The 26,851-nt window shown below is 27.0% G+C and overlaps 3 protein-coding genes across 7 annotated transcripts in view; 2 read left to right on the forward strand and 1 right to left on the reverse strand.

The window, feature by feature from the left end:
* Positions 1 to 26,851, forward strand: part of LOC135927629 (autophagy-related protein 16-1-like) — a 115,373-nt gene that overhangs the window by 63,202 nt on the left and 25,320 nt on the right. For 3 of the 5 annotated variants that reach the window (XM_065463743.1, XM_065463746.1, XM_065463745.1), the window contains exons 9-11: positions 17,434 to 17,554; positions 17,639 to 17,709; positions 26,318 to 26,389. In XM_065463743.1, the coding sequence (XP_065319815.1) occupies positions 17,434 to 17,554; positions 17,639 to 17,709; positions 26,318 to 26,389 (264 nt within the window). The remainder of the gene's footprint in view (positions 1 to 17,433; positions 17,555 to 17,638; positions 17,710 to 26,317; positions 26,390 to 26,851) is intronic. The other 2 variants (XM_065463744.1, XM_065463747.1) reach the window with 1 other exon arrangement.
* Positions 150 to 1,960, forward strand: LOC135927630 (uncharacterized). Its single transcript, XM_065463748.1, has 4 exons — positions 150 to 207; positions 1,150 to 1,322; positions 1,363 to 1,524; positions 1,574 to 1,960. Exons 2-4 carry the CDS (start codon positions 1,194 to 1,196, stop codon positions 1,595 to 1,597), a joined length of 315 nt encoding a protein of 104 aa, XP_065319820.1. The 5' UTR covers positions 150 to 207; positions 1,150 to 1,193; the 3' UTR covers positions 1,598 to 1,960.
* On the reverse strand, positions 19,366 to 20,396 carry LOC135925827 (uncharacterized). Its single transcript, XM_065461344.1, has 3 exons — positions 20,019 to 20,396; positions 19,563 to 19,916; positions 19,366 to 19,520 (listed from the first exon to the last, which is right to left on the reverse strand). Exons 1-3 carry the CDS (start codon positions 20,394 to 20,396, stop codon positions 19,392 to 19,394), a joined length of 861 nt encoding a protein of 286 aa, XP_065317416.1. The 3' UTR covers positions 19,366 to 19,391.

Genomic DNA, 26,851 nt, shown 5'->3' on the forward strand with positions numbered 1-26,851 from the left:
TAAGATCATATTAGTAATATTACCACCATTGAGCTTAGTTGAATCATTGCTTGTCGGGGCAATCAATAATTAATTTTTATAATATAATGGTACGTAAATATATCCGCAAAATTCAAAACAGAAATTTTTTTACTAAAGAGGACTATGAAGAAGCCATAAAACTGTATGGAAATGGTATCTCATCAAGAAAAGTTTCATCTAATACAGGTTAAAATATAATATTTTGTAAATGTAATATATAAAATGATAATTAATATATAAATTTATTAATGTAATTTTTCGACCTAAATAAATATCTTGCTAACTAAAATCTTCATTTATATATGAATTGTGATAATATAATATATATTATCATAGATATATTGTATATATAAATTTAAGCCTGATAATATGATTGATTATTTGCAAACAAATATTTTTATATATCTATTATAATTAACATATAATATGATTCAAATTATCACATTTTATTAAATATGAACATCTTACTATACAAATTTTAGCCTGTTAATAAGGTCAATGATTTAAAATGAATTATATCTAGCAAACAAATATTTTTATATATCTATTATAAATAACATATAATATGATTCAAATTATCACATTTTATTAAATATGAACATCTTACTATACAAATTTTAGCCTGTTAATAAGGTCAATGATTTAAAATGAATTATATCTAGCAAACAAATATTTTTATATATCTATTATAATTAACATATAATATGATTCAAATTATCACATTTTATTAAATATGAACATTTTACTTTACAAATTTTAGCCTGTTAATAAAGTCAATGATTTAAAATGAATTATATCTAGCAAACAAATATTTTTATATATCTATTATAATTAACATATAATATGATTCTAATTATCACATTTTATTAAATATGAACATTTTACTATACAAATTTTAGCCTGTTAATAAGGTCAATGATTTAAAATGAATTATATCTAGCAAACAAATATTTATATATATATATATCTATTATAATTGACAATATAATATGATTCAAATACATTTTATTGGATATGAACATTTTAGTTATCAGGATATGATTTTGGCCTGATAATAAGATCAAATGATGTTATATTTAAATATAGAATTAAATATATTTTGAATAAATTTATTATTTATTTTATTAGGTATACCTACAACAAATTTTTTGAGATATTATAAAAAATATAAAATGGCTGGCACTATGCCCAAGATAGGCCAAGATAATAAACAAAAAATTTTTGATATTGATGAAGAAAATAAAATTGTTGAATATCTTATTTCATGTAGTAAAACGTTTTATGGTTTATCTGTTAAAAAGGTATTTAAAAAAATTTAATATTATATTTATATATTATTAGATAAAGATTCAAGCATATTATCATGCTATTCAATTAAACAAAAAAATACCCAAATCATGGACAATTAATAAAATGGCCGGTGAAGAATGGTTTTCTTCATTTATGAGAAGAAATCCAAGATTATCTCTAAGATCGCCTGAGGCCACTAGTTTAGTTCGAGATGTTGGTTTTAATCAAGAGGCTGTTCAATATTTTTTTAATCTATATAAAGGAATACTGGATCAACATGAATTAAGACCTATGTCAATTTATAATATAGACGAAACAGGCCTGACAACTGTGCAAAACCCATCAAAAATTGTTGCGCAGAAGGGTCAGAAACAAGTTGGAGCCATCACTTCTGCAGAGCGAGGCACTTTATTAACAATGGCGCTGGCTGTTAACGCTTTAGGGAATTATATTCCCCCCATGTTTATTTTTCCACGTAAAAAATTTTATAATCATTTTATAAGAGACGGTCCTCAGGGATGTATTGGTGCCAACGGATCTGGATGGATGCAAGAAGATGAATTTCTTACTTTTTTATATCACATTGTTTATAATACCAGATGTAGCCAGAAATTTAAAATTTTGGATAATCACATATCCCATCAATCATATCAAGCTATTCAATATTGTATAGATAATGGTATTATATTTATGATATTCCCTCTATTATAAAGGATATTTTACCTTTGGCAGCCTCCTCTAAAAATATTCAAAAAGGATTTGAATCGTGTGGAATATACCCTTATAATGTATTTTTCGAGAGGAGGATTTTATTCCTTCATCAGACCACGATAGATCGTTTATATTCAGAGAAAGTCCTGGATATTCTCTTCCAAATTCTTCAATTATGTCTATTCCTAGCTCATCTGTTAATTCTCTTCCCAACACTTTTCCTTATATTCTTAGCCCCTCATTTAGTACTAACACCTATATTAATAATATTCCTATCCCTTCAAAGATTAATCTCCCAGGTCCATCATTTATCCAGGCAATCTCATCTCGTAAAGGAACAAGGAAAAAAAAGGCTGAGATCTTTTCCTCATCCCCTTTCAAGAGGGAAATTCTATTAAAAGAGAAGAACAAAAAATCAAAAAAAAACATTGTTAAAAAATTAATAAAAGATGTATGTATTATATGTAAATATATATGATTATTTTCCAATATATATTAATACTATAAATTATTTTAGTCGAATAATCTCGAATAATAGATAAAAAATTATTCGACGAATAATATATTTTCCTTATTCGAATTCGATTCGAATTTTCGAATCGAATAATTGTGTTATTCGTATTCGTAAAATACGAATCGAATATCGAATAACAAATAATTCGTTTTAGGTATAGTAGTATGTAAAAAATAAATAAAAAAACATTCTAAATTAGAAAAAAATTTTTTAATTCAAATTTAATAAATAAAAAATAGTAAAAAAATAAAAGAAAAGATGGAGGATAAATTTAAATTTTAATTTTGGTAAAGTAAAAATAAAAGAAAAATAAAAATGGAGGATAAAATTAAATAAAGTAAGAAAAAAAATGGAGGAGAAAAAATATAATAATTAGAGATAAAAGTAGAGGTGGGTGCGGGCCTACGGTGGTAATAAAAAAATATCACACCCATTCACGCTTAACACAAAAATTTCGACCCGCCCGCTCACGACAAGCAATATTTTGATTCACGCCCGAAAATTCACGGTGTTTTTAAATTTTTCAAAACTATTGCTATAATTTTACACTTTTTTAAATTCCTTCTATTTATTTCTCTAATTTCATAATCCATATTAATAACAAAAAATAAATACAATCTATAAATCGAAATTAATTTGGAAAAAGAAGAATGTCCATCTTTTTTTATTTTTGTGTACGCCTTTCCTCTAGTAAGAGATTGGCTACAGAAAATAACCTTTCACTAGAAGCCGAACTTGCAGCTGACAAAATTTTACTCGATAATTTTCTCAAAAAAGGAAATGAATATTCCTGCTTCCAAAACTTCAAAATATTGTCTTGTTATTTATCTTATATGAATCTCTTAAGTTCATCCTCCAGCTTTCATCGGTGATGTTGATGCTTCATCAGAATCATCTAGAAATATACAGTCTTTTATGAGTGTAGGATGAATTAGGAAAGTGATAGTTGGTATTGATCATTTAGAATATACGGTTTTTTATGAGTTTGGATAAGTTAGGAAAGTTATAAATGGTAGTTGGCATCGACTTATGCATATCATCTAATTTTATATCATTTAGCATTTTTAAGATTGTTTTATATATATCATTTTCTTCTTTTATTAAAAACAAGTCTTTTGAAATTCGGTAGAATTAAGCCTACTATAGTGGCTGCATAATAATCTTTTAAATGAAATCTTGTTCTGTATTTTAAGGTTTTGATTATTATTGTATCACGTTCAGAAGGTTAACAAAATTTTATTAATTTTTGTTTCCATAGACAAACTTCATTTATTGTGGGACGAGAATCTGCTCTCAGATTATCCGAGCATTCTTTAAATATTGATAAAAATTTATCTAACTCGCGTATGATGCTGATATCAATTGTGGCTAATCTATTTAATTCTTGCTTGCTAAACAAGTACACCTGTTTTTCAGAATATGATTTTAAGAAACTCTGTATCATGATATATACAGAGTTCCATATCGTTATTCTCGCTATTACATATTGTTTAAGGGTGTGGTTTAGTTTGCTATTAGCTGTGTTTGAAATATTGTACTATCTTTTTTATACCATTTATATTTAAGGCCATTTTAGTTAAACAATTGTCAAAAATATAATGCATAATATTATTTAGTATATGGCATATACATGCTAGCGTTTAGTCATCTTTGAATGCATTTATAATATTTGCTCCGTTATCACTCACAACTATACATTTATTTAAGTAATTTTCTACTTCTGTATATTCTCCTTAAATTGAATTGACTATACTTTTAATTTTGACGCTTTTTTCATCCATTTCCCTTGTGGCCAAAACAAATGTTTTTAATTAAAATCCTCAATGATAATATGTCCTATAATGGTTAAAAAACTTATTTTTATAGCCATCCGTCCATCAGTGATTATCGACAAGTAATTATTATTGATCATGCTTTTAATCTTAATTTTATTTCATGGTATATTTTTGGATTTATAGTATTCATGAGATTTTTCTAGCTCACAACTTTTTTATTTTGTTATCCAGTAACACCAACATTTATCTCTTGGCCTAGCTTGTAAAATTATTCACTTTCTGTTGCATTTAAAGATTGAAGATCTTTACAAATAAAATAAATCTGACTTTTCTGTAAAAAGTTTAAGCAAAATTTAGCATAAAGTCTCGCTATAAAAAACACCTAAACATAAAAAGAAAATAGAACTAACAAAATGATACCGGATGTTGTTTATAAAATGCGGAAGATTTTTAGTTTTTATAAATTATTCTTTTTTTAAAAAAAACTAAATTAAATAAGAAAATATATAATATTATTATAAAATTGCAAATTTATATTTATAAAAAACAATTTTAAAAATTAAAATTTCCGTGATTCACCGGAAATTTATGTTCACGCCTGATCACGCCCGCGGAAAATTTTGAGAAGGCCCGTCACGCCTTGGAATTTAAAATTTGTTCACACTCACACCGTGACACGATGGGTCACGCCTAATTTCACGGCCCGCGCCCACCTCTAGATAAAAGGTTATTAAAAAATAATATGTAATTTAATTTGGAAGAAGGTAAAATAAAGAGAGTAGTAAAATTTAAAATAAATATATGTATATAATTATTTTTCTTATTTGGATCCATGATCATAATGAATTTGTAGAATTTACATCATAGTGAAAATTATTTGGTTTAATATAAATTTATAATTTAACTTGTGTCAAAAATTTCCATTGTATCATATTTCCATTTAATCACATTTGTTTATAATTTAATTTATATCTAATGTAGTCATTTCTGTTTATATGATGTCCAAGTCTCAAATAAGCTTTTAATGTTTGATTGTTCATTGTTTGAGTTTATATTTAGATGGTCCATGTCTTTTTTTTGGTTTATCCATACAATTATTGGCTAGGATAAACGCACTTTTTTTCATTCTTTTTTTTGAATTTTTACCAATCAAAACCAAATAATCAGCTATGAAGCATCGCACACTTATATTAAGAATTGACTTTCACTAGAATAATTCAAATTAAAAATCATATGTTAAATTTATGATTTTTTACTCCACAGAAAAAATAAATAATATAAAATTTTTAAATTTAAAGTCATATATATCAATCAAAAAATAGAAATAATTATATTTTTTTCAGTTATATTTATTAACCTGACATAAATAAACATAATTAGTAACAAAAAAAATTGGATTTTAAAAAAAAATTACGTGATTACATAGGTGGGGTATATTTTACCCGGTATCCCGTCTTTACAGAGAATCTTTTATAGAGAATGCAAATATAGAGAAACTTTTATAGAGGAAACAATTGTAGAGAATGTCGTTTATAAAGAATATCGTTTATAGAGAATGATTTTATAGAGAATTTATTTTATAGAGAAACTTTTAAAGAGAAAACAATTATAGAGAATGTCGTTTATAGAGAATCTCATTTATAGAGAATGATTTTATAGAGAATATCGTTTATAGAGAATGATTTTATAGAGAATTTATTTTATAGAGAAACTTTTAAAGAGAAAACAATTATAGAGAATGTCGTTTATAGAGAATCTCATTTATAGAGAATGATTTTGTAGAGAATTTCGTTTATAGAGAATGATTTTATAGAGAATTTATTTTATAGAGAAACTTTTAAAGAGAAAACAATTATATAGAATGTCGTTTATAGAGAATGATTTTATAGAGAATATTTTACAGAGAATTGTTTTACAGAGAATTATTTTATAGAGAATATTTTACAGAGAATTGTTTTAGAGAGAATTATTTTATAGAGAAGGATTTTATAGAGAATAATTTTATAGAATTTTATAGAAAATGAATTAAGTATTATTTTAGAAATAAATTTTCTCAAAAAAAGCCAGATGCCGTCATATAAATTCTCGGAACCCTTGAATAGAAAAAGGGAAAAAATAATCATAAAAAAATTTATTCACGTTCCTGATTTGTATTGCTTATGAATAATTATGATAATATTTTTGAGTTTCCTCTTGTTATTTTTTTTAAAATACGCTGAACAATTAGAAGTAGTAATACTAAAATTATGAAAATGTTTCCTTCTTTATCAGTTTCTAATAGTGCTTTTCTTTAACTAGTAGAGTAGTCATTTAAAAAAAACTATTAGCAACAAAGCCAGCCTTACGCCAATTGTTTTAGAAAATTTTGTCAATATTTAGTTGCTTTGTGCATTATTTTAATCTGCTTGGCCCGGCCCCGATTTTTAAAAAATATATTATCTATTTTTAATTTGCCTAGATAATAATGGTGTTAAAATATTTGGTTTTAAAATATATGGCCCGGCTCGAATTTTTTAAAAAAAGCTTTTTTTGACCCGGCCCGTATATTTAAAAAAATTAAAATACGTCCCGGGTTTAAGGTCGGGCCTGTAGGTCTCTGATTTATAGTGCGCTTTTATAATTTCCATAATAACTGATTTTACCAATTCCGAAGAGAATCTACCATGGGAATTTCATACGATTGCGCCAAAATATTTTTGTATTTAATAATTTTATTTTGTTCTATTTTTTCATTTTAAATCATAAATTGAGCGCGTTTTTTATTAAATTTTATATCTGATTTTGCCAAAAATGCATTATGATATGTGTAGAATATACCCACCCTATAAATTTCAGAAGATCTTATATTAAACTTCTGAAGAAATTTTAATTTACATTAATCTGAAATTTATAAGTAGTGTTAGTAGCCTAAAAATCAGCTAAACATAATTTGGTTTAACCGAAAAATCGCCTAAAACTAATTAGACAAAATGTAGAGACTGGGAGCTAGGCAATCGCCCGTCAGCGTTACGCAACACTAAGCCTAGCCTTTATTAAAATTATTTTATATATTTATTATGTAACGATATATGACGGGCGATTAACCGACTCCTTAGCCGATGCCTAATTTTTGAATAATTAGTTTTCGCTATTTTAATGCTAAGCCTAATTATGCTTAGACGATATTTTAATCTAAAAACTTGGCTAACGTTTTGGAATTGCCTAAAATTAACCGATTGCGCAACATTAGGGGTGGGTATTCTACACTAATTCAGGTGCATTTCTGTCAAAATCAGATTTTTAAATTTAATAATACGCGCTCAATTAATGATTTTAAATGCAAATAATAACAAAAAATAAAACAATACCCATCAAACTATCGCCTTACCAATATTAAGTTTAGTTAAATGATCACTAGAGCACTGTCTAATATTCACAGGGTAAGCAGGGACAACCTGGGGGTGGTTGGATCAATTTCTGTTAAAATCGTCATAGGTCCGAAAATAATTGTATCTGAATTTACAAAATACAAAATGATAGTTCAAACCCTTACCTAAAAATTATACATCGACAAAATTTAAAATAATACACTTTTTTCTCTAAATTGATTTTAGTAAAATAAAAATTTCTTATTACAAGCCTAAACTCCTTAGGAGTGTAGAGAAAGGTGAATCAAAAAGTTTAAAATGTTTTTTATAGGTTTTTTGAACTTGTTAAACATTCCGAAGATCAGACTTTTAATATTTATAAGAAATTTTTTATTTACATATAGGAATTATATTTATTGATACCAATTTGTTTAAATATGGTTGGTTCACAGACAAACTTGTCATCATATGATTATAACAAGCTTTGTATCATGATATACACTGATTTCCATCACATTGTAATGTCTTTCTTTAAAAAATATCGAAACTTGATATTTGCAGCAGATTGCACAATATTTTACTAACTCTTTTACACTTAGAAGTTATTTCAAATACCTAATTATCAAAAGATTTTTCATCATATATTATAATACTACCCCCTTCTTCCCCCACTCTCCTCATTTCCTATAACACATCAAAATTAGAACAACGGAATTCCAAATACAAACTACCCATTTTAATTTCAATGCCAATCATGAGTTATAACCCCTTCCCCTGTGGTAAAAGGTCCTGTTTAACATTGTTTGAATGGTTAAGCGTCTTTTTATTATTGGTAGTCGGTCTATAGATCTGGTTATAAGCAAGTATAATTATCATTAATATTTAAATTTCTTCGTATCATTAGGGCTAATTATTTATTCAAACTTTTCTGTTGGGAGGAGGGGTGGATGTTTCAAAAAAATTTTCATGATTAAAGCAATATTTTTATTTTCCAGCATAGCATAAGGATTTTCATTATCTAAGCTTCCTGAGACAGTTATATATAAAGGCATAGAAAATGTAAAAAAGAGATATTTTCCACCTTTCGATTTTTTAGGTTTGTATCTACTCCTTGAAGTACAACTCACAAAGTAAATATTTCATTCCATTAAATTTTCTCATCTTCAGCGATGATATTAACGTCCAATCACTATTATCGCCACTCTAATAAAATTTATGACATTCATCAGATTAATAAAATATAGCAACTGAACTGAAATGGAAATATACTATAATTTGTGTTAAAAATAGCTAAGTTATTTTTAATAATATACGAGGCATGTTCAATTCATTCAATTTTAGCTCTACTTATATTTATTATATTTCTATATCTATTTTTATATAATTTTGTCTTTGATCACATAATTGGAAAAAAGACTCGTCAGGAAGCAAGAACTTAGCAAGAATCAATTAAGGAAATCAATAATCTATTTTTTTCCCAATTCCTAAGTCACAATAGTGGCAATTTCATCATCAGAGATTACACGAATTAAGTACTGAGATGGATAGTAATTCAATTCGACAATCTACCTATGATGCTGAATATTGTTTCATGTCTTGTTGTGATAAGCTTTGACCTTGTCTTTTTGATTAAACAATAAGAGAACTTTATATAAATTTATTATCAAAAAATGTTTATCAAGTCCATACTAAATCCCTCACTAATTAAAGCATGCTTTGTCAAAGAATAATATAAATCCGAGGTCTAATTATCTTTTTGGCTCAATGTTTTAAATAAAACTTTTTTTCTTAGTGCCTTGCAAATTTTATTTATTTCGGCGCTCCATCCAAAATCTTTATTTTTAGGAGCCTAGCCATAATTTTAAATTTTAGGCCTGAGCTTGTCCTGTCCCAAATTTAATTGAAAAATATACCTAAACGCATATTAAACAATCAATTAATATAAAAATTTAATTCCTTTACCCTAATCTTTAGAGAAATCTATTTTATTGCTTAGAATCTTTTTTATATTTTTTGAGTCAAAAAAATCAAAAACCTTAACCCTATTTAAAAAAAATATATTTTTAGACCCAAGCCCAACTTTAACTTAATTTCCAGGTTCAAGTAAGTCTGTCTAAAGGCCGATAAATATAAAATTGTAGTTTTCATCAAACTCCATTCCCGATATAGCAACTGATGTAATTCATTTGAGATAATGCATTCGCGGCAATGAATTCGCGATAATACATTTGCGATAATGCATTCGCTATAATATTTTCGCTGTATTATACTCGCTATAATGCATTCGCGATAATGCGTTCGCTATAATACATTCGCGATAATGCATTTGCGGTAATGCATTCGCTATGATATTTTATATAGAAACCTTCAATTTACGGTTTTGGTTTTTTAGGAAGGACAAAATTATGGTGCTTATAAATCAAAAATATTGGTTTCTCTATAAATATGTGGAACCCCAAATAGAGATCGGCACTTTTCGACACTCAATATATTAAAGCCATCGCATACATCTAAATGTGTACCATTAGAGATTAATGAATTCTTAGTTATCTATATTAAAAAGATATATGAATAAAATTTGTATAATAAAATAGAAAGAAAATTATATTTAGAAACGTGTTCCGAAACGCAGAACGAACGGGAATGTGACATATTTTTTACCCAAACAACTGGTTAAAACCTTTTCTTAATTAAAATTAAAATCAAGATTTTCGTCCGTCATATTATATCCATAAGGGTAAAGTTAAGAACCCTTCTATAGGCTAATTTAGGTAGCTGACATATAAATGCAATATATAAAAATTTTAAAGATGGTTGGTTCAGTTTAGATTCTCTTTAATAACGGTTAATACATATTTAACAAATCGTTTCAGGTTTGGTTTAGCTGAGTTAATAATCAAGCTAAACCTTGATATGAACTAAAAAGATTTTACAAAAAAACCATTGTTGAAACAAATAAAGTCATCGAAAAAATACAACAAATAAACTGAATTGTATTATTAAAATGTTAATTTTGATATATTTTTCAAATCCAGCATAAATTTTTTGAACTCTACAATTGTCCCATATATAATATTTCTCTATAAAATCAAGATCTAGAAAATAATTTTCCATAAAATAATTCTCTACAATGTAATTCTCTACAAAATGATTCTCTACAATGTAATTCTCTACAAAATAATTCTATATAAAAGTAATTCTCTTTAAAATCATTCTCTATAAACAACATTCTCTATAAAATCATTCTCTTTGAAGTCATTCTCTATCAAGGACCTTCTCTTTAAAATCATTCTCTATAATCGACATTCTCTATAAAACCATTCTCTATAAAACCATTCTCTATAAACGGCATTCTCTATAAAATTATTCTCTTTGAAGTCATTCTCTATAAAGGACATTCTCTATAAAATAATTCACTTTAAAATCATTCTCTATAAATTACATTCTCTATAAAACAATTCTCTATAAATGCATTCTCTATAATTGTTTTCTCTATAAATGTTTCTCTATAAAATACATTCTCTATAATGGTTTCTCTATAAAGATGTGGAACCATTTTACCCCAAGCTCAACAAATTGCATATATCACAAAAACTATCAAATATAAACTCATGAATTGGAAGTTTTATAATTTGTTATAAAATATTAAACTACTGAAAAAACCAGGTCGGAATATCTTCTAGGTTTTGTATTACATAGATTATAAAAGTTGTGGGATCATATTTACCCCACCTTTGTAGTGAAGGGTTAATATGGTTTGACTGAAAGTCTTCATTCTTGTTCTTGATTAGTATGACTTGGTCTGAGGGGGGGGGGGTGTAAAAAATAATTTTTTGATATGGGTATCAAATAAAATCTAATTTTCATTCTTGGCCTTGATGGGTGACTTGGTCTAAGGGGGGGGGGGTGTAAAAAATAATTTTTTTGGATATGGGTATCTAATAAAAGCTAATTTTAATATCATTTGACTGAAAGTCTTCATTCTTGGTCTTGATGGGTATGACTTGGTCTGGAGGGGGGGGGGTGTAAAAAATAATTTTTTTTGATATAGATATCAAATAAAAGCTAATTTAAATATCGTTTGACTGAAAGTCTTCTTTATTGGTCTTGATGGGTATTACTTGGTCGGGGGGGGGTGCAAATAATAATTTTATTTGATATGGGTATCAAAAAATCTAATTTTAATATCGTTTGACTAAAAGTCTTCATTCTTGGTCTTGATGGGTATGACTTGGTCTGGGATGGATGGAGGGGGGGGGGTAAATAAATGGTAATTAAAATATTTTTTTTATTGTAATAATAATAATCACTCATAGAGGGCGGCAGGCGCGTACGTAGGAATTTAATCTGGGGGGGGGGATAATAAATTGAGAAATATTATTGTTTTTTAAAAATATCAAGCATAAATTTATTAGGACTAATAACTATTCCTAAATCACAGTTTTAAATTAATGTGAATTATAAAAAAATTATATGTAAAGAATCACTTAAATGACCCAAAATAGAAATTTGAATTTTTTGAGCCTTTACACCAAAAGTTTCTTAGGAATAATTGCATTATGTATGTTATATATTTACAATGTAAAATCCAATCTTCGTTGTGCTAATTTTTCAATTATCTCATCCTCGCTTGTCGTCAAATACCTATGAATATTCAAAAGATCCAAACCTTTCAATCTACTTTCAGATGTTGTACTTCTTGGTATGTTTTTCAGAGACCTGCAGGCCCGGCCCCTGGGCCGGATAGTATTTTAATTTTTTTAAATATACCCGGGCCGGGCTCGAAATTTTTTAAAAAAAACACCCCGGCCGGACCTGAATTTTAAAAAAAAAACACCCAAGCCGGGCTGTATTTTTTAAAACAGCATATATTTGAAATCGTTATTATTAGCTATAAAAATCAAAAAAATATATAATTTATTTTAAAAAAATCCGGGCCAGGCCTGAAAATTTTATTTTAAAAAAAGCCGGGCCGAGCCTGTAAATTTAAATAAAAAGCCGAGCGGCCTAAAATTTTTTTTTAAAAAAGCCTAAAAATCTTTAAAAAAAATCCGGGCCGTGTCCTGCAAATGGCACTTCTGCAGGCCTCTGTTATTCTTCTTAAAAAAGAGAATGTTCTCTCATTTGTTTACTAATGGGAAGAGTTTATAAACCCTTTTAATACATTGGGAATTTAATCGATAATGTGTTTGAAATAATGCAGAGCATCCATACCATTTTTTGGGACTATATCAACCATAGTTAATCTTATAAACATAGTTATTCAGCTAGTAAGGCATCATAAGATACCTTAACATCTTCATAATAAAAATCTAACAAATATTTTTTTTTCTATCACCATCTGAAAAAGATTGGGAAGGCTTTTGTGGAAGTAATATTTGCAGATGTAAGTGCTGCATGATATATTAAAAATTCATTTATTTGGGTTATAAATGTATCTGCATCTAAGATATACTCTTCTACTGATCCTATATTAATATTTTAACGATGAGCTTGCCTTGCTAAAATTCGAGGGAGATAAATATTAAACACGTATAGCTCTGCTTTTCATTCAACAATAAAATATGAAATTCTTCATCAACATTAGCCCTAATTTCCTTGAGTTCTGATAAAATGCTCTCCGCTATTCTCATCTTCTTAATCAAATCAATGTTATGTTTTTGAAAAGTAATACTTAAAATAGTTGTATAATTAAATAATACATTCTAATGAGAAATAAAATTTGGAATAAGCATTGAATCCAATAATTTTCTTGCTTCTGAGGAAATATTTCTTCCAGGCCATTGTGATATTTCAGTAATAGCAAATAATTGGCTCTTCTAACTCCTTAATAGCTGTTAGTGCTTAATGGAAGAGGCTCTATCTCGTTGGACAAGGTTGCAATTTCTTTTTCCCTGTTGGACCAGTAGTTTCAGAAATAATTATTATTTGACTAGAAATTTGAAAATGGTAGATAAATATTACGCCACTAAAATTTTGAAAATAATAAGTAAATATTACGCCGGAAAACTTGAAATCGAAATTAATTGATAAAATAACTTATGAATGTGATAAGAAATGTAATAAAATATATATTTAATATGAGATACGAATAAATATTAACAAAAATAAATTAATATAAACAATAATATTTTTGAAAAATATAACCGGCATCTGCATTTTTTGGCTTTGGGGGGGGGATTTGTCCCCAGGTCCCCCCCCCCGCTGCTTACGCCAATGGAGGGCGGGTCTAGTTCTTGGAGGATAAGGAATATTTTTATCAACACAAAATATAGATATGGGTATCAAATAAAAGTTAATTTAAATATCTTTAGACTGAAAGCATTCATTTTTTTTTCTTGATGGGTATAACAGCCAGGCCCTCAACATATTAACAAAATATCTAGTTGGATAGAATTTACAAAAATAAAAGAGAATGAGGATAAAACAATTTTTAAAATCTTTTTTAGGTTTATCCTGAACTTGAAATATATAATTTGCAATGTCCTATATTTAGCGCGATATTCTATATCTATTTTTTTTAGTATCGATCTTTACGTGCTACATTTTTTTTAAAAGAGAGATAGCGGTAGCTCGTTGCTAAATAAATAGCAAAAATTATTATAATAATTTTATAATTAATTCTAAAATCATAATCTTTTTATTTTAAAATTTAAATTTACATTTAAAAATATGCATTGTAAATATATTTTTCAAAAAAATAAATATTTTATATGTCGACAGTAGAGATTGATAATGAAAATAATTTTGGTACAGATCATATCGACAAAGTAATATCCCTTGAAAATGATGATGATATGGAATTTCCTTTTCCTAAATTCTCAAAATATTTTAATCTCGATAAAAAAATTAACACAGGGTATAAATTTTTCTGTAAGATATGGCGGAGGTTTTATCATCAAACAAGACTAGTAGCTTCAACTTGAGAAAACATTTAAATGTAATATATCAAACAAAAATTAATATCAATGTATAGCTCAATACTTAATCTTTAAAAAAAAATTAGAGCTTCTATAATAGTTTTTGAGTTAGATGAGTTAATGTGAAAGTTGATTTTCTGGCCAGATCTAACCATGCTATATTTCAACTGGCCATAGGATAGTGAATTTTTATGGGTATCTAATAAATAGTAATTAAAAAATTTTTTGATTATATTAATTTCATCAGGCTAAACGGGCATCTTAAGATGTAATGAATATTATTATTAACGCAAAACATAAACATGGGTAATAAAAGTTAAATACATTTAGACCTCAATATTAAATACAAATATAAGCATAGGTTAAATATAGTCATTGATTTTTAAAAACTCATTGTAGCCTAATGATAAAATTATTTGCTAGCAACTTAATCTAATTTGTAATATTTTTATAAATCTCAAAATTTCGGCTATATTTGAAACCATTGATTCACAAATTTTAAAATGACATTATAAATTTTTCTTATTGCAGTTATAAATTATTACATTTCTTTATAAGCAAATCATCTCTATTATTATATTTTTTTCAAGCCATATAATCAATCAACTTATTTTATTGATTTTGATAATTAATTTAAAATATAATTTTGAACAATTATTTATTATTTACACAAATAATATTTAAGTGACATTTTGTGGAACAATTAATGCCATTTTTAAAACATTGCCATCTCTTATTGTTGCAACTTTTTTTGGCAATTACAAATTGATTTACAATTACCATAAGAAGATGCACTTCTTGATGCTGTTATTAAAGAGTAGAGATGGTCTTATTAGGAATGGTAAAATTGGTAAATTTTATTGATTTATGAACGTTCGTTTATAAAAATGGGGAATCAATTTTTCCCAAATTAGTTCCAACCCATAATTTCTCGCCTCCATTTGGATAATTTCGGCTTCAATATTTTAGGGGCATAGATTAGATCTATCATTTTTATTGGGATAAGTACGTGATCCCCAATGCAAAATTTTATTTTTTTAATTTTATTTGTAAGCATTCTCTTGCTTATTCCTATCTATCAAATATGCAATAAACGAAGGTAGTCTAGCTAAAATATTTTAGATGCTGTTGCCTATCGAGTTTGTAATATTTCTTTTCCATATTTTATTTGATATATCAAAGAAAATTATTTTTTACACCCCTTCCTCCACCCCCCACCCCACCAGACCAAGTCATACCTATCAAGACCAAGAATGAAGACTTTTAGTCAAACGATATTAAAATTGGCTTTTATTTGATACCCATATCAAAAATAATATTTTTACACCCCCACCCCTTCATTAACCATTCCCCCTCCAAACCAAGTAATACCCATCAAGACTTGTAAATATTTCTTTTTATTATAAAATGTGCTTTATTAATATTTACTTATAAAAATTTCAAGTAAATTAATCTCTTCTATATTTATAGTATATACTTAATAAATTATATAAAGTGCTATTTTATATTTAAATATTCAAATTTAATAGGTAATGATCATTTTATAAATTGTATCTTGTTTTTAAAATATCTCATTTAGCAAAAGACAATATATCTTTTTGATTTTTTTAATGCTACAAGGATCTATATAAGATCCTTTTTTGCAAAGAATCGTATCTCTATCTAGATTCTTTTTTTGAGGGCCTGCTTAACCCTGGCAATGCTTATGACTGAATATATCTGGTTAAATATTTTTATATCCTTTTCTTGCTGCAATTTTGCAAAAGGCTACCTCTTTGCAGGCAATTAATAATAGCATATTCGCGCATTTTATTTTCACGAAATTTGAAAACAACATTTATTTAATAAATTTCACTATACTTTTATTCTTAATATTATATATAATTTTCGATAAATGTGATATTAGAGATATCAGACAATCTCAAGTTATATTGAATTTATATAGATAAACTTAAAAATAAATTTAGAAAAGATAAGGACTTTCAGGAAATATCTATAAAATTTAATATTATAAATTAGATATTGATTTTTTAAATTATTAATATTTGAGATTAATATAAAAGACATATTTGTGAGATAAAAAAAAGGCTTGTTTCTAGTTTTAAAAGAAAATGGATTTTTTCTTGAACTAATGATGAATACCCTTATTTAAATTAAATTTTGAAGTGGGGGTGCTGATTTTATTAGAATAAAAAATATATTTTAATAAAAATTTACAGAGTAGACAAATGCTATCAAAAATTGAGTATAAAGGCAGTAAAATTAATTAAAAAATATAAATTTGTTATGCCAATTAAATCACAATTTTTTGCCTCCTGTTTCTACTCATTATCAATGTTAACTTAAATTATTAAAATATACATAATATTTTTTAAAAATCTATTTTACTAAATATTTGCTCATGATAAAATCTTGAATAGTAGTTATTAAAAGAATAAAATGTGTTTCAATAAAAAAACATGTTATTAAGACAAAAATAGAGTATATAGACACCATTTCACTTGGAAAATAAATCGCCCGATTGCCTGCGAAGACAAAGCATAAGAAAACGAAAAATAATCCATTTTTAGCTAATTATTCTTTCAAAAAAATTGATTTTTAAAAAAATTCATTACAAATGATTTAAATTTTGTGTTTTCTGTTCATTCTATTATCTATAATGTATAAAATAAAAAAGACCATAATTATATTTATATATATACAATCGTAAAATAATCAAAACGATGTAATATTAGATCGGATCGCTTTTTTAAAAAATATTAACCTGATCAAATTTTTTTAAAAGGTAAATATCAGCCTCGATCCTATATTTAATATTAACACAGCTCTAATATTTATATTTCCCACAATAATAGATCAATGCTCACGAGTCAGAGGTAACGTCACTTGCTATATATCCTTCATATTCAAATAATGGTAGAATTTTTGGAACAGGAGGGGCTGATCGCAAAATAAAATTATGGGAAATAGGAAATGGTATTAATTTAATTTATAATATTCATTTCTAATTTAATTTCTTTTTACTCATTATCAATTTTTATTATTAAAAATAAATTGAAGATGTATGTGAATGCAAATCCGAATTTTTAGGTTGTTCAGGTGGCATCACCTCCATTCAATTTGACTCAGAGGTTATTATTTTAACTTATTCTATCCGGTTTTCCAATTAGATACCAGAAAATTGGATTTTTTTTGGTCCTACCAAACCTAAAGCCCTCTGTTTAAAGTTTTTAGGCTATGATCGAGCCATGACCTGATTTTATATATATGATATTGGAAAATATATCTTAAATTCAAATTTAATATATTCTCTAATCTCTTAATTTTATGCATTCAAATTGTCAGCACTGAAACTGATAATTTAATGATATCTGAAAATGAAATACTTTCCATCTTCGATATTTATTCTTTCTTAAATTGTGATATGAAATCAGGAAAAAAAAGGAAGGAAATGATTTTTTCTAGCCATACTTTATTGATGATTGATCATGAGGGTCCCTGCATGTTTTTCTGATTTTAGAACATCTTTCATTTTTGATCAGACAAATTTTAATTTTTTTTCCAAACACACATCTTTTATACATTTATATGCTGTTTATATTATTTATTTGCACTCAAATAATTCTTTTATTTAAACCATTTCGAAAGAAATCTCCAGGAAATTGGGTATAAATTATTTCATATTAACCTCGGTGAAAAACATTACATAAGTCGGTCCGGAGCCCTGACCTGATTAAAAAAATTGACTGGGAACTTATTCAAAATATATTTTGGGCTGACCTGGACAATATTTGCAAATTATATTTTGGGCTGAGAGGTGTGGATTTATGGAAATAGAATTTGCAAATTTATTAATTTTTCTTCACAAAATATATTAAGGGCCTGTTTGAGAAACTTGTGTCGGTTTAAAACTATAATGGGGCCAAACATTAAAAATTTTTAAGGGCCGGGGCCTGCTGATTTCTAATCTTCATATCTATTCATTTTTTATTTTGATTTTATATAAAAAATTTATTTGAATATAATATGTTGATGATAATTAAAGCAACTTATGCGATTTTGTAAAAAATCTTACTTATTTTACAAAATTATGTACAACATTTATATTTATTTCTTCTTATAATATAATTACTCAATTTTCGGTTGAAATTAAGAGGATAAAAATCAGTGCTGGTCTGGTTACAGTGGCGTAACCAAGATTCATCAAAGGGGGAGGGGTTATAAAAAAATTCCTCCTATGAAATATTATTATTAGATAGTATTAATTTTCTTGTGGTTATTTTTTTCTTGCATTTTAAAATATGTAATCCCTTTATATCAATGCAAAAGTTGGCTGATCAATTGGATCGCGAATAAGCACTGTTTATATAATCAACGGAGACATCAACGCCACACTTCTTATAATCATGTTATTCTGGCATCTAGTGAATTGGATTGAATTTCTAGAGACACCTTTCCACATACACCACAAAGCCAGTTGCCGGATTTCTCCATCTTCAGATTATCCCCACCAATCATAACCTTTGTCTTTACTGCATTCATTTTTAGACCCTTTGCTTCCATAGCCTCTCAGGGATCCGAACCCGACAAAATTTTTGCCCGGGTTCGGTTCGGGGTATAAAAAAAAAGTGGGTTCTGTTCGGGTTCGGTTCAGGGAAATATTTTTGAACCAGGGTTCGGTTCAGAATTTTTGAATTGATAAAAAAAATTCTATATTTAAATCATAATAAAAAACTAGACATAAATTTAATATAAAAAATAAATTTTTTATTTTATTTATAGGCAAATATAGTTAAAAATACAAAGCATATAGTCATGTATCAATTTTAAAAATTTTATTTAGACGTATTAGCATAATATCTTCCAAGAGTTGTTCACTCATCCTCGATCTATGTGGTGAAAGAATGAATTTCAAATGTGAAAAAGATCTTTCAACGCTAACCTATGTTAAATGTATTTATATTTGAAAATATGATAAATTAACTTGGGTTGCAGGAACAGCAAATAAGATTTTAGATAAAATATATAATTCAGGGTGTTCCAGCTTAGCAGACTCCCAAAAATGCAAAATATTTTCCTTCTTATCTAATCTTTTATAATCGCTAAATCCAGTAATTATTGTTCCAATACTTTTCTCAGCAATCGTTGGCCCTCTTTTAAGTATTTTCTCCTGCCTTTCTTTAAGTTGTAGCAATTTCTCTAAATCATCTTCTTGTTCAATAACTTCATCGGAACTAATATCATCAGATAAAATCGGCGTTGTTAAGCTTTTAATTCGTCTCCATAAATTGACAAGATGCCTTTTCGCACAAATCTTATCATCATCACTAAGTAATACCTGTAATATTTAAGGATTTATATTGTTTATATTTAAATATTCCATAAAATAACAATTTTAATATAAATCTAAAATATTTAATTTACTAAGCTTTTAATTAACCTTGTATCTTGGGTCCAGGTATATGGCAGTTAAGAGAATTTCGTTCTTTATAAACCTTTCTTCTCTGTTCTTAAGACAAGAATATAGTAATTGAGCAAAATGGTTTGGATTTTTTTCCAGTTCGATGCAGCATCTTAACCGTGCTGCATAAAAATCTGTCAGTGTTAACTGTTCAGATTGGAATTGTTTGGTTGCGATTTTTAGCGGTTTTAAAATTTCAACAATCGTTATTATCTCTTTCCAATCTTCAGTCAATAAATAATCAGATTGCTCTGTAAAAAAATCTTCGATATTGGGTTTTAGTAAAATCAGCCTTTCTAACATATCATGGGTTGAATGCCATCTGTGGCAATCTAACACAGGCTTAGGGAGTTTCATATTTTTTAATAACTTTTGGTAAGTGGGATGTCTTAATTTTAAATTTAGGCTCCTAGCTTTTGCAATGGTTTCCACTATAGGTGATAATTTTGATTTGGAGTCACTTTATCACGCGACACTTTATCACGCGACACTTTATCATGCGACACTTTATCACGACGACACTTTATCACGACGACACTTTATCACGACGACACTTTATCATGACGACACTTTAGCACGACAACACTTTATCACGACTACACTTTATCACGACTACACTTTATCACGACTACACTTTATCACGACTACACTTTATCACGACGACACTTTATCACTCAGTCATTTGATAACGCGACACTTTATCACGCGACACTTTATCATGATATACTTAAAACTTAATTTAATATAAATGAAAAGTTAAATTTTGATAATATCTCATTTTTTGACTTTCATCATGATATACTTAAAACTTAATTTTATATATTTGAAAAAATTAAATTTTGATAATATCTCATTTTTTGACTTTTCCGTCTAAATTCCAATATTTAAATTAATTTTTTATGTTAACGCGACACTTTATCATGATATACTTAAAACTTAATTTAATATAATTGAAAAGTTAAATTTTGATAATATCTCATTTTTTGACTTTCATCATGATATACTTAAAACTTAATTTTATATATTTGAAAAAATTAAATTTTGATAATATCTCATTTTTTGACTTTTCCGTCTAAATTTCAATATTTAAATTAATTTTTTATGTTAACGCGACACTTTATCATGATATACTTAAAACTTAATTTAATATATTTGAAAAAATTAAATTTTGATAATATCTCATTTTTTGACTTTTCCGTCTAAATTCCAATATTTAAAAAATTTAAATTAATTTTTTTTATTGAGAAAAACTCATATTCTAATTTACATAAATATAATTTTTTTTAACTTAATTATCATCTTATATAGGGAAACAGTAGACAAGCAATAATTTTCTATTTATACTTTTTATTAATATATAAATTATTTATAATATATTTAATTGCACGAAATATGGGCAATAGCTTTTAAAAATATTAAAGAATCCGACAATCCGTAATTTGAAACACAAATCTGAATTCGTCTTTTTATATCTTCATATTTCTTTGATAAGTACGGTGTTGTTCCCATCACGACTTGAAGATATAGAGCGTTTTGTTTCTGCATATCTTTTTGTATCCCATCTAAAAATTTCCATAGTGTTGGATGAGAACATTGGTATAGGGATTGAATTCCATAGTGCCACCCTTCAACACAATTTGTTGTTCGGGCGACACCTTCTAACGTGGAATTGTGTTTATTCCATAGTCTTACATTATATAAAGGCGCTGCAAAGTTATTTCGTTGCCCTATAAATACTAAAAAAAATATTTTTTTACTGGGATTTCTACGTCCTCGGATATAGGTCTTCTCAAAGTAGGAAATTAGCTCAGATGAGCCATTCAATTCACCAAATATTTCTGCCAAAGTATCAAATGAGTTTCCAACACGTATTTGAGCATATCCCTGTAACATTCCGGATATAAGAAAGTGAGATCCTTAGGGATAGGAGGCAATATAATGGTAGAGATCGATTTTTTATGCCTTTGTAAGGATCGATAAAGGGCAGACTTATTTGGCATAACCATCAAGGTATTATTATCATAATTTAACAATGTTGTTGCATGGACCAAAGAAGGACTAGAATATTCACTTAATTTGGATTTCATTTCTGATATTGCTTTTCGGTCATAAGATTTTGAAATGTTACCCTCATGAGTATGATAAAGGGGACCTTTTAAGATATCATTCAATTTTGTTGTATTAAAAGAATGGCATTTTAGAGATTTATATTTGGCGCATCTCCAGCATATTGATTCATTTTTATTTGTCCTAAATTTAGTATATTCGTAATTTTGATATAAAAGGGTAGGTTTATTTTTCGATGTAAATCCTAATTCAAACAATATAATTTAATAAAAAAAATATTCTTTAATATATAATAATATAGAAAATTGAGGTATATATAGAAAAAAAAATATTATTATATTTATGGGTAAATACAAAACCTTAATTTGTAAAAATTATAAATCTTTGTGAAAAAACGATTAGCTTAAAAAATATCAATAGATAAACACATTAATTTAAGTGTGGTGTTCTATTGATTTATAGTTACTTATTAATTAAAAGTATAAATAGAAAATTATTGCTTATGTCTCCTGTTTCCCTATATAAGATGATAATTAAGTTAAAAAAAATTATATTTATGTAAATTAAAATATGAGTTTTTCTCAATAAAAAAAATTAATTTAAATTTTTTAAATATTGGAATTTAGACGGAAAAGTCAAAAAATGAGATATTATCAAAATTTAACTTTTCAAATATATAAAATTAAGTTTTAAGTATATCATGATTTTTTAAGTGTATTCTGGATATCCATAGTTGATATTGAATTGTATAAAACGATAGAATAAGTATAACAAAATACTATTTAAATTATTCAAAATTTCTTTATTTCTTATAATAATCTTTTTCTTTAAAACTTTGACAATTTTTTTTAATAATTTAATTATACAAAAATATATATTTTAAAAAAAATATATTATTATAATAATTATTATTTTTTTTACATTAAATAATAATAATTTTTTCCTTCAATCAGATGTCTACAATCCATCTGATTGACATTTGAGGCTTATATATATATATTTTATACATAATTAGAACAATGATGAAAGTCAAAAAATGAGATATTATCAAAATTTAACTTTTCAATTATAATAAATTAAGTTTTAAGTATATCATGATAAAATGTCTCGTGATAAAGTGTCGCGTTATCAAATGACTGAGTGATAAAGTGTCGTCGTGATAAAGTGTCGTCGTGATAAAGTGTCGTCGTGATAAAGTGTCGTCGTGATAAAGTGTCGTCGTGATAAAGTGTCGTCGTGATAAAGTGTCGTCGTGATAAAGTGTCGTCGTGATAAAGTGTCGCATGATAAAGTGTCGCATGATAAAGTGTCGCATGATAAAGTGTCGTGTGATAAAATGTCGCTAGGCGGATAATTTTATAGCATCTTGAAGTGCCAGCTGAAGTGTGTGAGCTGCACACCGTACACTATAAATCGGATAGGATATAATAGTTGATAAAAAAGTATTTTGTATATCATCAATATCATATTTATATACATTTACATCCATATTTTCCTCATCTGCTGATTCACTCCTTATATCATAATCAGTTTCAGGTTGCAGGAGCTTTATAGCTCTTAAAAAATTACAACCATTATCAGAAGTAATTGTGTATATTTGTTCAATATTAATTTTAAATTTTAGTAAAGTTTTTAATATATTCTCTTTTATATATTCTCTTGTACATCTCTCTTTCAGCTCTACAATTCCAAGAGTCCTCAAATTTATAATGGACTTTGATATAAATTGAATATTTACACCAAGAATTGACCTATCAAGTCGTTGAACTGCATCAACTTTTAAACTTATTAATTTTCCTTCTACCTCTCTCGATATTTTGTCTCTAATTGATTGGGCATAAATTTTCTTTGTTTATAACTAAATTGAGCCCAGATAGGAGTGGATTTATAATTCTTTGAAATCCCGAATCTTCAATAATTGATAAAGGCCGGCCATTTACAGTAACAAGTTCTAGTATAGAACTCATCAAATCACTAGATGATATATTTATACTTATATGCTTTTTTGGGAGGTTTCTATATTAATTTTAGGTTTTTTTGCCAATAACAATTCCTGATATTTGGTTTTTTCATTTAAATATTCATTGTTGTGATTTCTTTCCAGGTGGCTTTCTAAATTTGACAAGTGATTACCAGACATTTTTACTTTGCAATATGAACATATTGATTTTTTTTCTATTGTATTAAGGGTAAAATGCTTATCAAATATGACTTTATCTTTAAAATATGAACATATTGATTTTTTTTCTATTGTATTAAGGGTAAAATGCTTATCAAATATGACTTTATCTTTAATCTTAAATCTATAAAAAGAGAACAATTTTTTTAAATAGCAATGATTTCAGAATTAAAAAAGAGATATTTATAAATTTAATTTCATTTATAATATGCACTTCATTAATATCTTGTAAAAATTAATCTGAACCAAAAATAAATGATTAGCATATATAAATTTTAAAATCATTTTAATAAGTTCACAAAAACTGCCCTACATTTAACAATTTTTAAGTTAGATGTTTAGAATTTTTTAAATTAACAATATAATAATTTTTACTTTGATTTGTTAACCATTTTCTTCTAATTAATAATCTTTAAGAATAATAAGATAAAAATTTAAAAATAAATGGCGTAAATTAATTCAATTGTTTAAAATTTTTTAACACTTTAATAGGAATCGAGAATAAATTTAAAAATGGCATAAATGAATTAAGTTGTTTAAAATTTATTAACACTTCATTTAATTGGAAATTTGAAAATATAATATTTGTATTTACATATATTAATATATGATTTTAAATAATACACTGAACCCGGTTGAACCCGGGTTCAAATAAAATTCTTGGGTTCGGTTCGGGGTTTTGAAAATTTTATAAATGGGGTTCAGGTTCGGTTCGGGTTCAGAGTTTTTTTCTAAAAACCCGGGTTCACTTCTCCGGGTTCGGTTCGAATCCCTGCTTCCATCTACTAATTTTATCCCTCAATTTTTCCTCTCTGTTTGCCATTAATACAATCTATTGGTATCTCTCTTGCCATCACGTCCATTACTAATATAAATAATAATGGACTCAGCAATGATCATTTATGAAGTCTTACCTTCACTATCTCCATCATCCGTCCGTGCCACAGTTGTGCTTCCACATACATTGCCATCACTACCATAACCAACTATTCTTCCATATTTTCTCAAGGCCCATCTATTAACCTCGCGCGTCACCCTTTCAAATGCCTTCTCCAAATCAATAAACGCATAATACAGTATCTTTTCCTTTGCAAAATACTTTTGTATTTGTCTCACAACAAAAATTGTACCTGTCGTTTTTTTCCCCTGTGTAAAACCAAATTGCATTTCATCACTTTTCGTTTGTTCTCTTATCCGCTTCTCTAACAGCCTCTCAAATATCTTCATTGCATGTTCCAAGAGTTTAATAGCTCTGTAAGACCCGCAATCTAAAGGATCACCTTTTCCCTTGTAAACTGGGATAATACTACTTATTCTCGGGAATAGTTCTTTCTATGACAATTATATTGGTTAAATTCATTAACCATCAATCCCTAAGTCATCAGAACCTTTAAACATTTCTGATACCACTCTCTTTAAACCCGCTGCCTTCCCTTTTTTAATCTTTTTCTATGCTCTCTTAATTTTGTCCTTGCCAAATTTACACCCTGAACCTTCTATCTCTGCACAACCAACATCATTATCCCATTCATTCTCTTCTTTCAAAAGTCCTTCCATGTACATCCAGGTGTTTTTAATTCCACTACTATCAATTACCATTTTTCCTTCCATATTTTTCAGACACATCTAACATCTAGCACACCCTGCCCTTTTTTGCCATCCGGGCCACATTTCTCATTCTTTCCGCGTATTCCATATCTTTAGCAAACTCCTGCCTTTGTTCTTCTTGCGCCTTCGCTTTTAATTTATTGGCATTTCTCATCCCCACCTTGTAAATATCGTTATCACTATTTTTTAAAATATTATAACATCTCCGTTTCTCCTTCACTGCTTTCGCTCTCCTGATTCCACCATTATGTCTCATTATGTGAAGGCGGCACTTTTATCCGTCCACATAACTCCTCAGTTGTCCTCATCTTGACTTTCTTTATGGCTTCCCATTTGTCATTTACTTCAGATGCTTAATAAATATTAAAAAAATTTATTTTGGCAAAAATGGATATAATATAATATTATTTTTTATGGATAATAGGGTGTATATCTATTAGCTTCCTCGAATGATTTCGCCACACGTCTTTGGACTGTTGAAGATAAAAGATTAAGAGTTAGCCTATATATAATATATATGTATACACAATTTAATATCTCTTTGATGATAATAAACATCAAATTTAGATTTTTTATAAAATTCTTTTATTTAATTTTTTTTAAACCAAAATTATGAAAAATTATTTTTATACAAATATCATGCTAAAATTTAAGTTAAAATATAACACAAAACCTACGAATTTATTCAAATAAACGTTGTTTTTTTTTAAAAAAATAACTTAAATTTGATAGATTTGAATGCTTATACTACGACATAAATCGAGATAGTTTAGTATACCAAACCTTTATAAATACTTTCGAACCATTTCATAACGGTTTTTAAATCATATTTATTTATTTTAATGATTGGCATAATTCTGAGCAGGTATCTTATCATATAATTTTAAAACTAATATACATTGATATTTTAAATTTAAACCTAAAATGTATTCCAGTAAGATGTAAGAACACTTCTAAA

Source organism: Gordionus sp. m RMFG-2023, chromosome 3 (assembly GCF_954871325.1).
Source record: "Gordionus sp. m RMFG-2023 chromosome 3, tfGorSpeb1-WG-v2, whole genome shotgun sequence".
Lineage (NCBI taxonomy): Eukaryota > Metazoa > Nematomorpha > Gordioida > Chordodea > Parachordodidae > Gordionus > Gordionus sp. m RMFG-2023.

Coding starts and splice junctions, on each gene's coding strand:
- LOC135927630 (XM_065463748.1), top strand. CDS start 1,194: ATGGCTGGCACTATGCCCAAGATAGGCCAAGATAATAAACAAAAAATT. Junction 1,323..1,362: donor ATGGTTTATCTGTTAAAAAG/GTATTTAAAAAA, acceptor ATATATTATTAG/ATAAAGATTCAAGCATATTA. Junction 1,525..1,573: donor CCACTAGTTTAGTTCGAGAT/GTTGGTTTTAAT, acceptor ATCTATATAAAG/GAATACTGGATCAACATGAA.
- LOC135925827 (XM_065461344.1), bottom strand. CDS start 20,396: ATGAAACTCCCTAAGCCTGTGTTAGATTGCCACAGATGGCATTCAACC. Junction 19,917..20,018: donor ACCTGGACCCAAGATACAAG/GTTAATTAAAAG, acceptor TAAATATTACAG/GTATTACTTAGTGATGATGA. Junction 19,521..19,562: donor TTGCTGTTCCTGCAACCCAA/GTTAATTTATCA, acceptor CATTTAACATAG/GTTAGCGTTGAAAGATCTTT.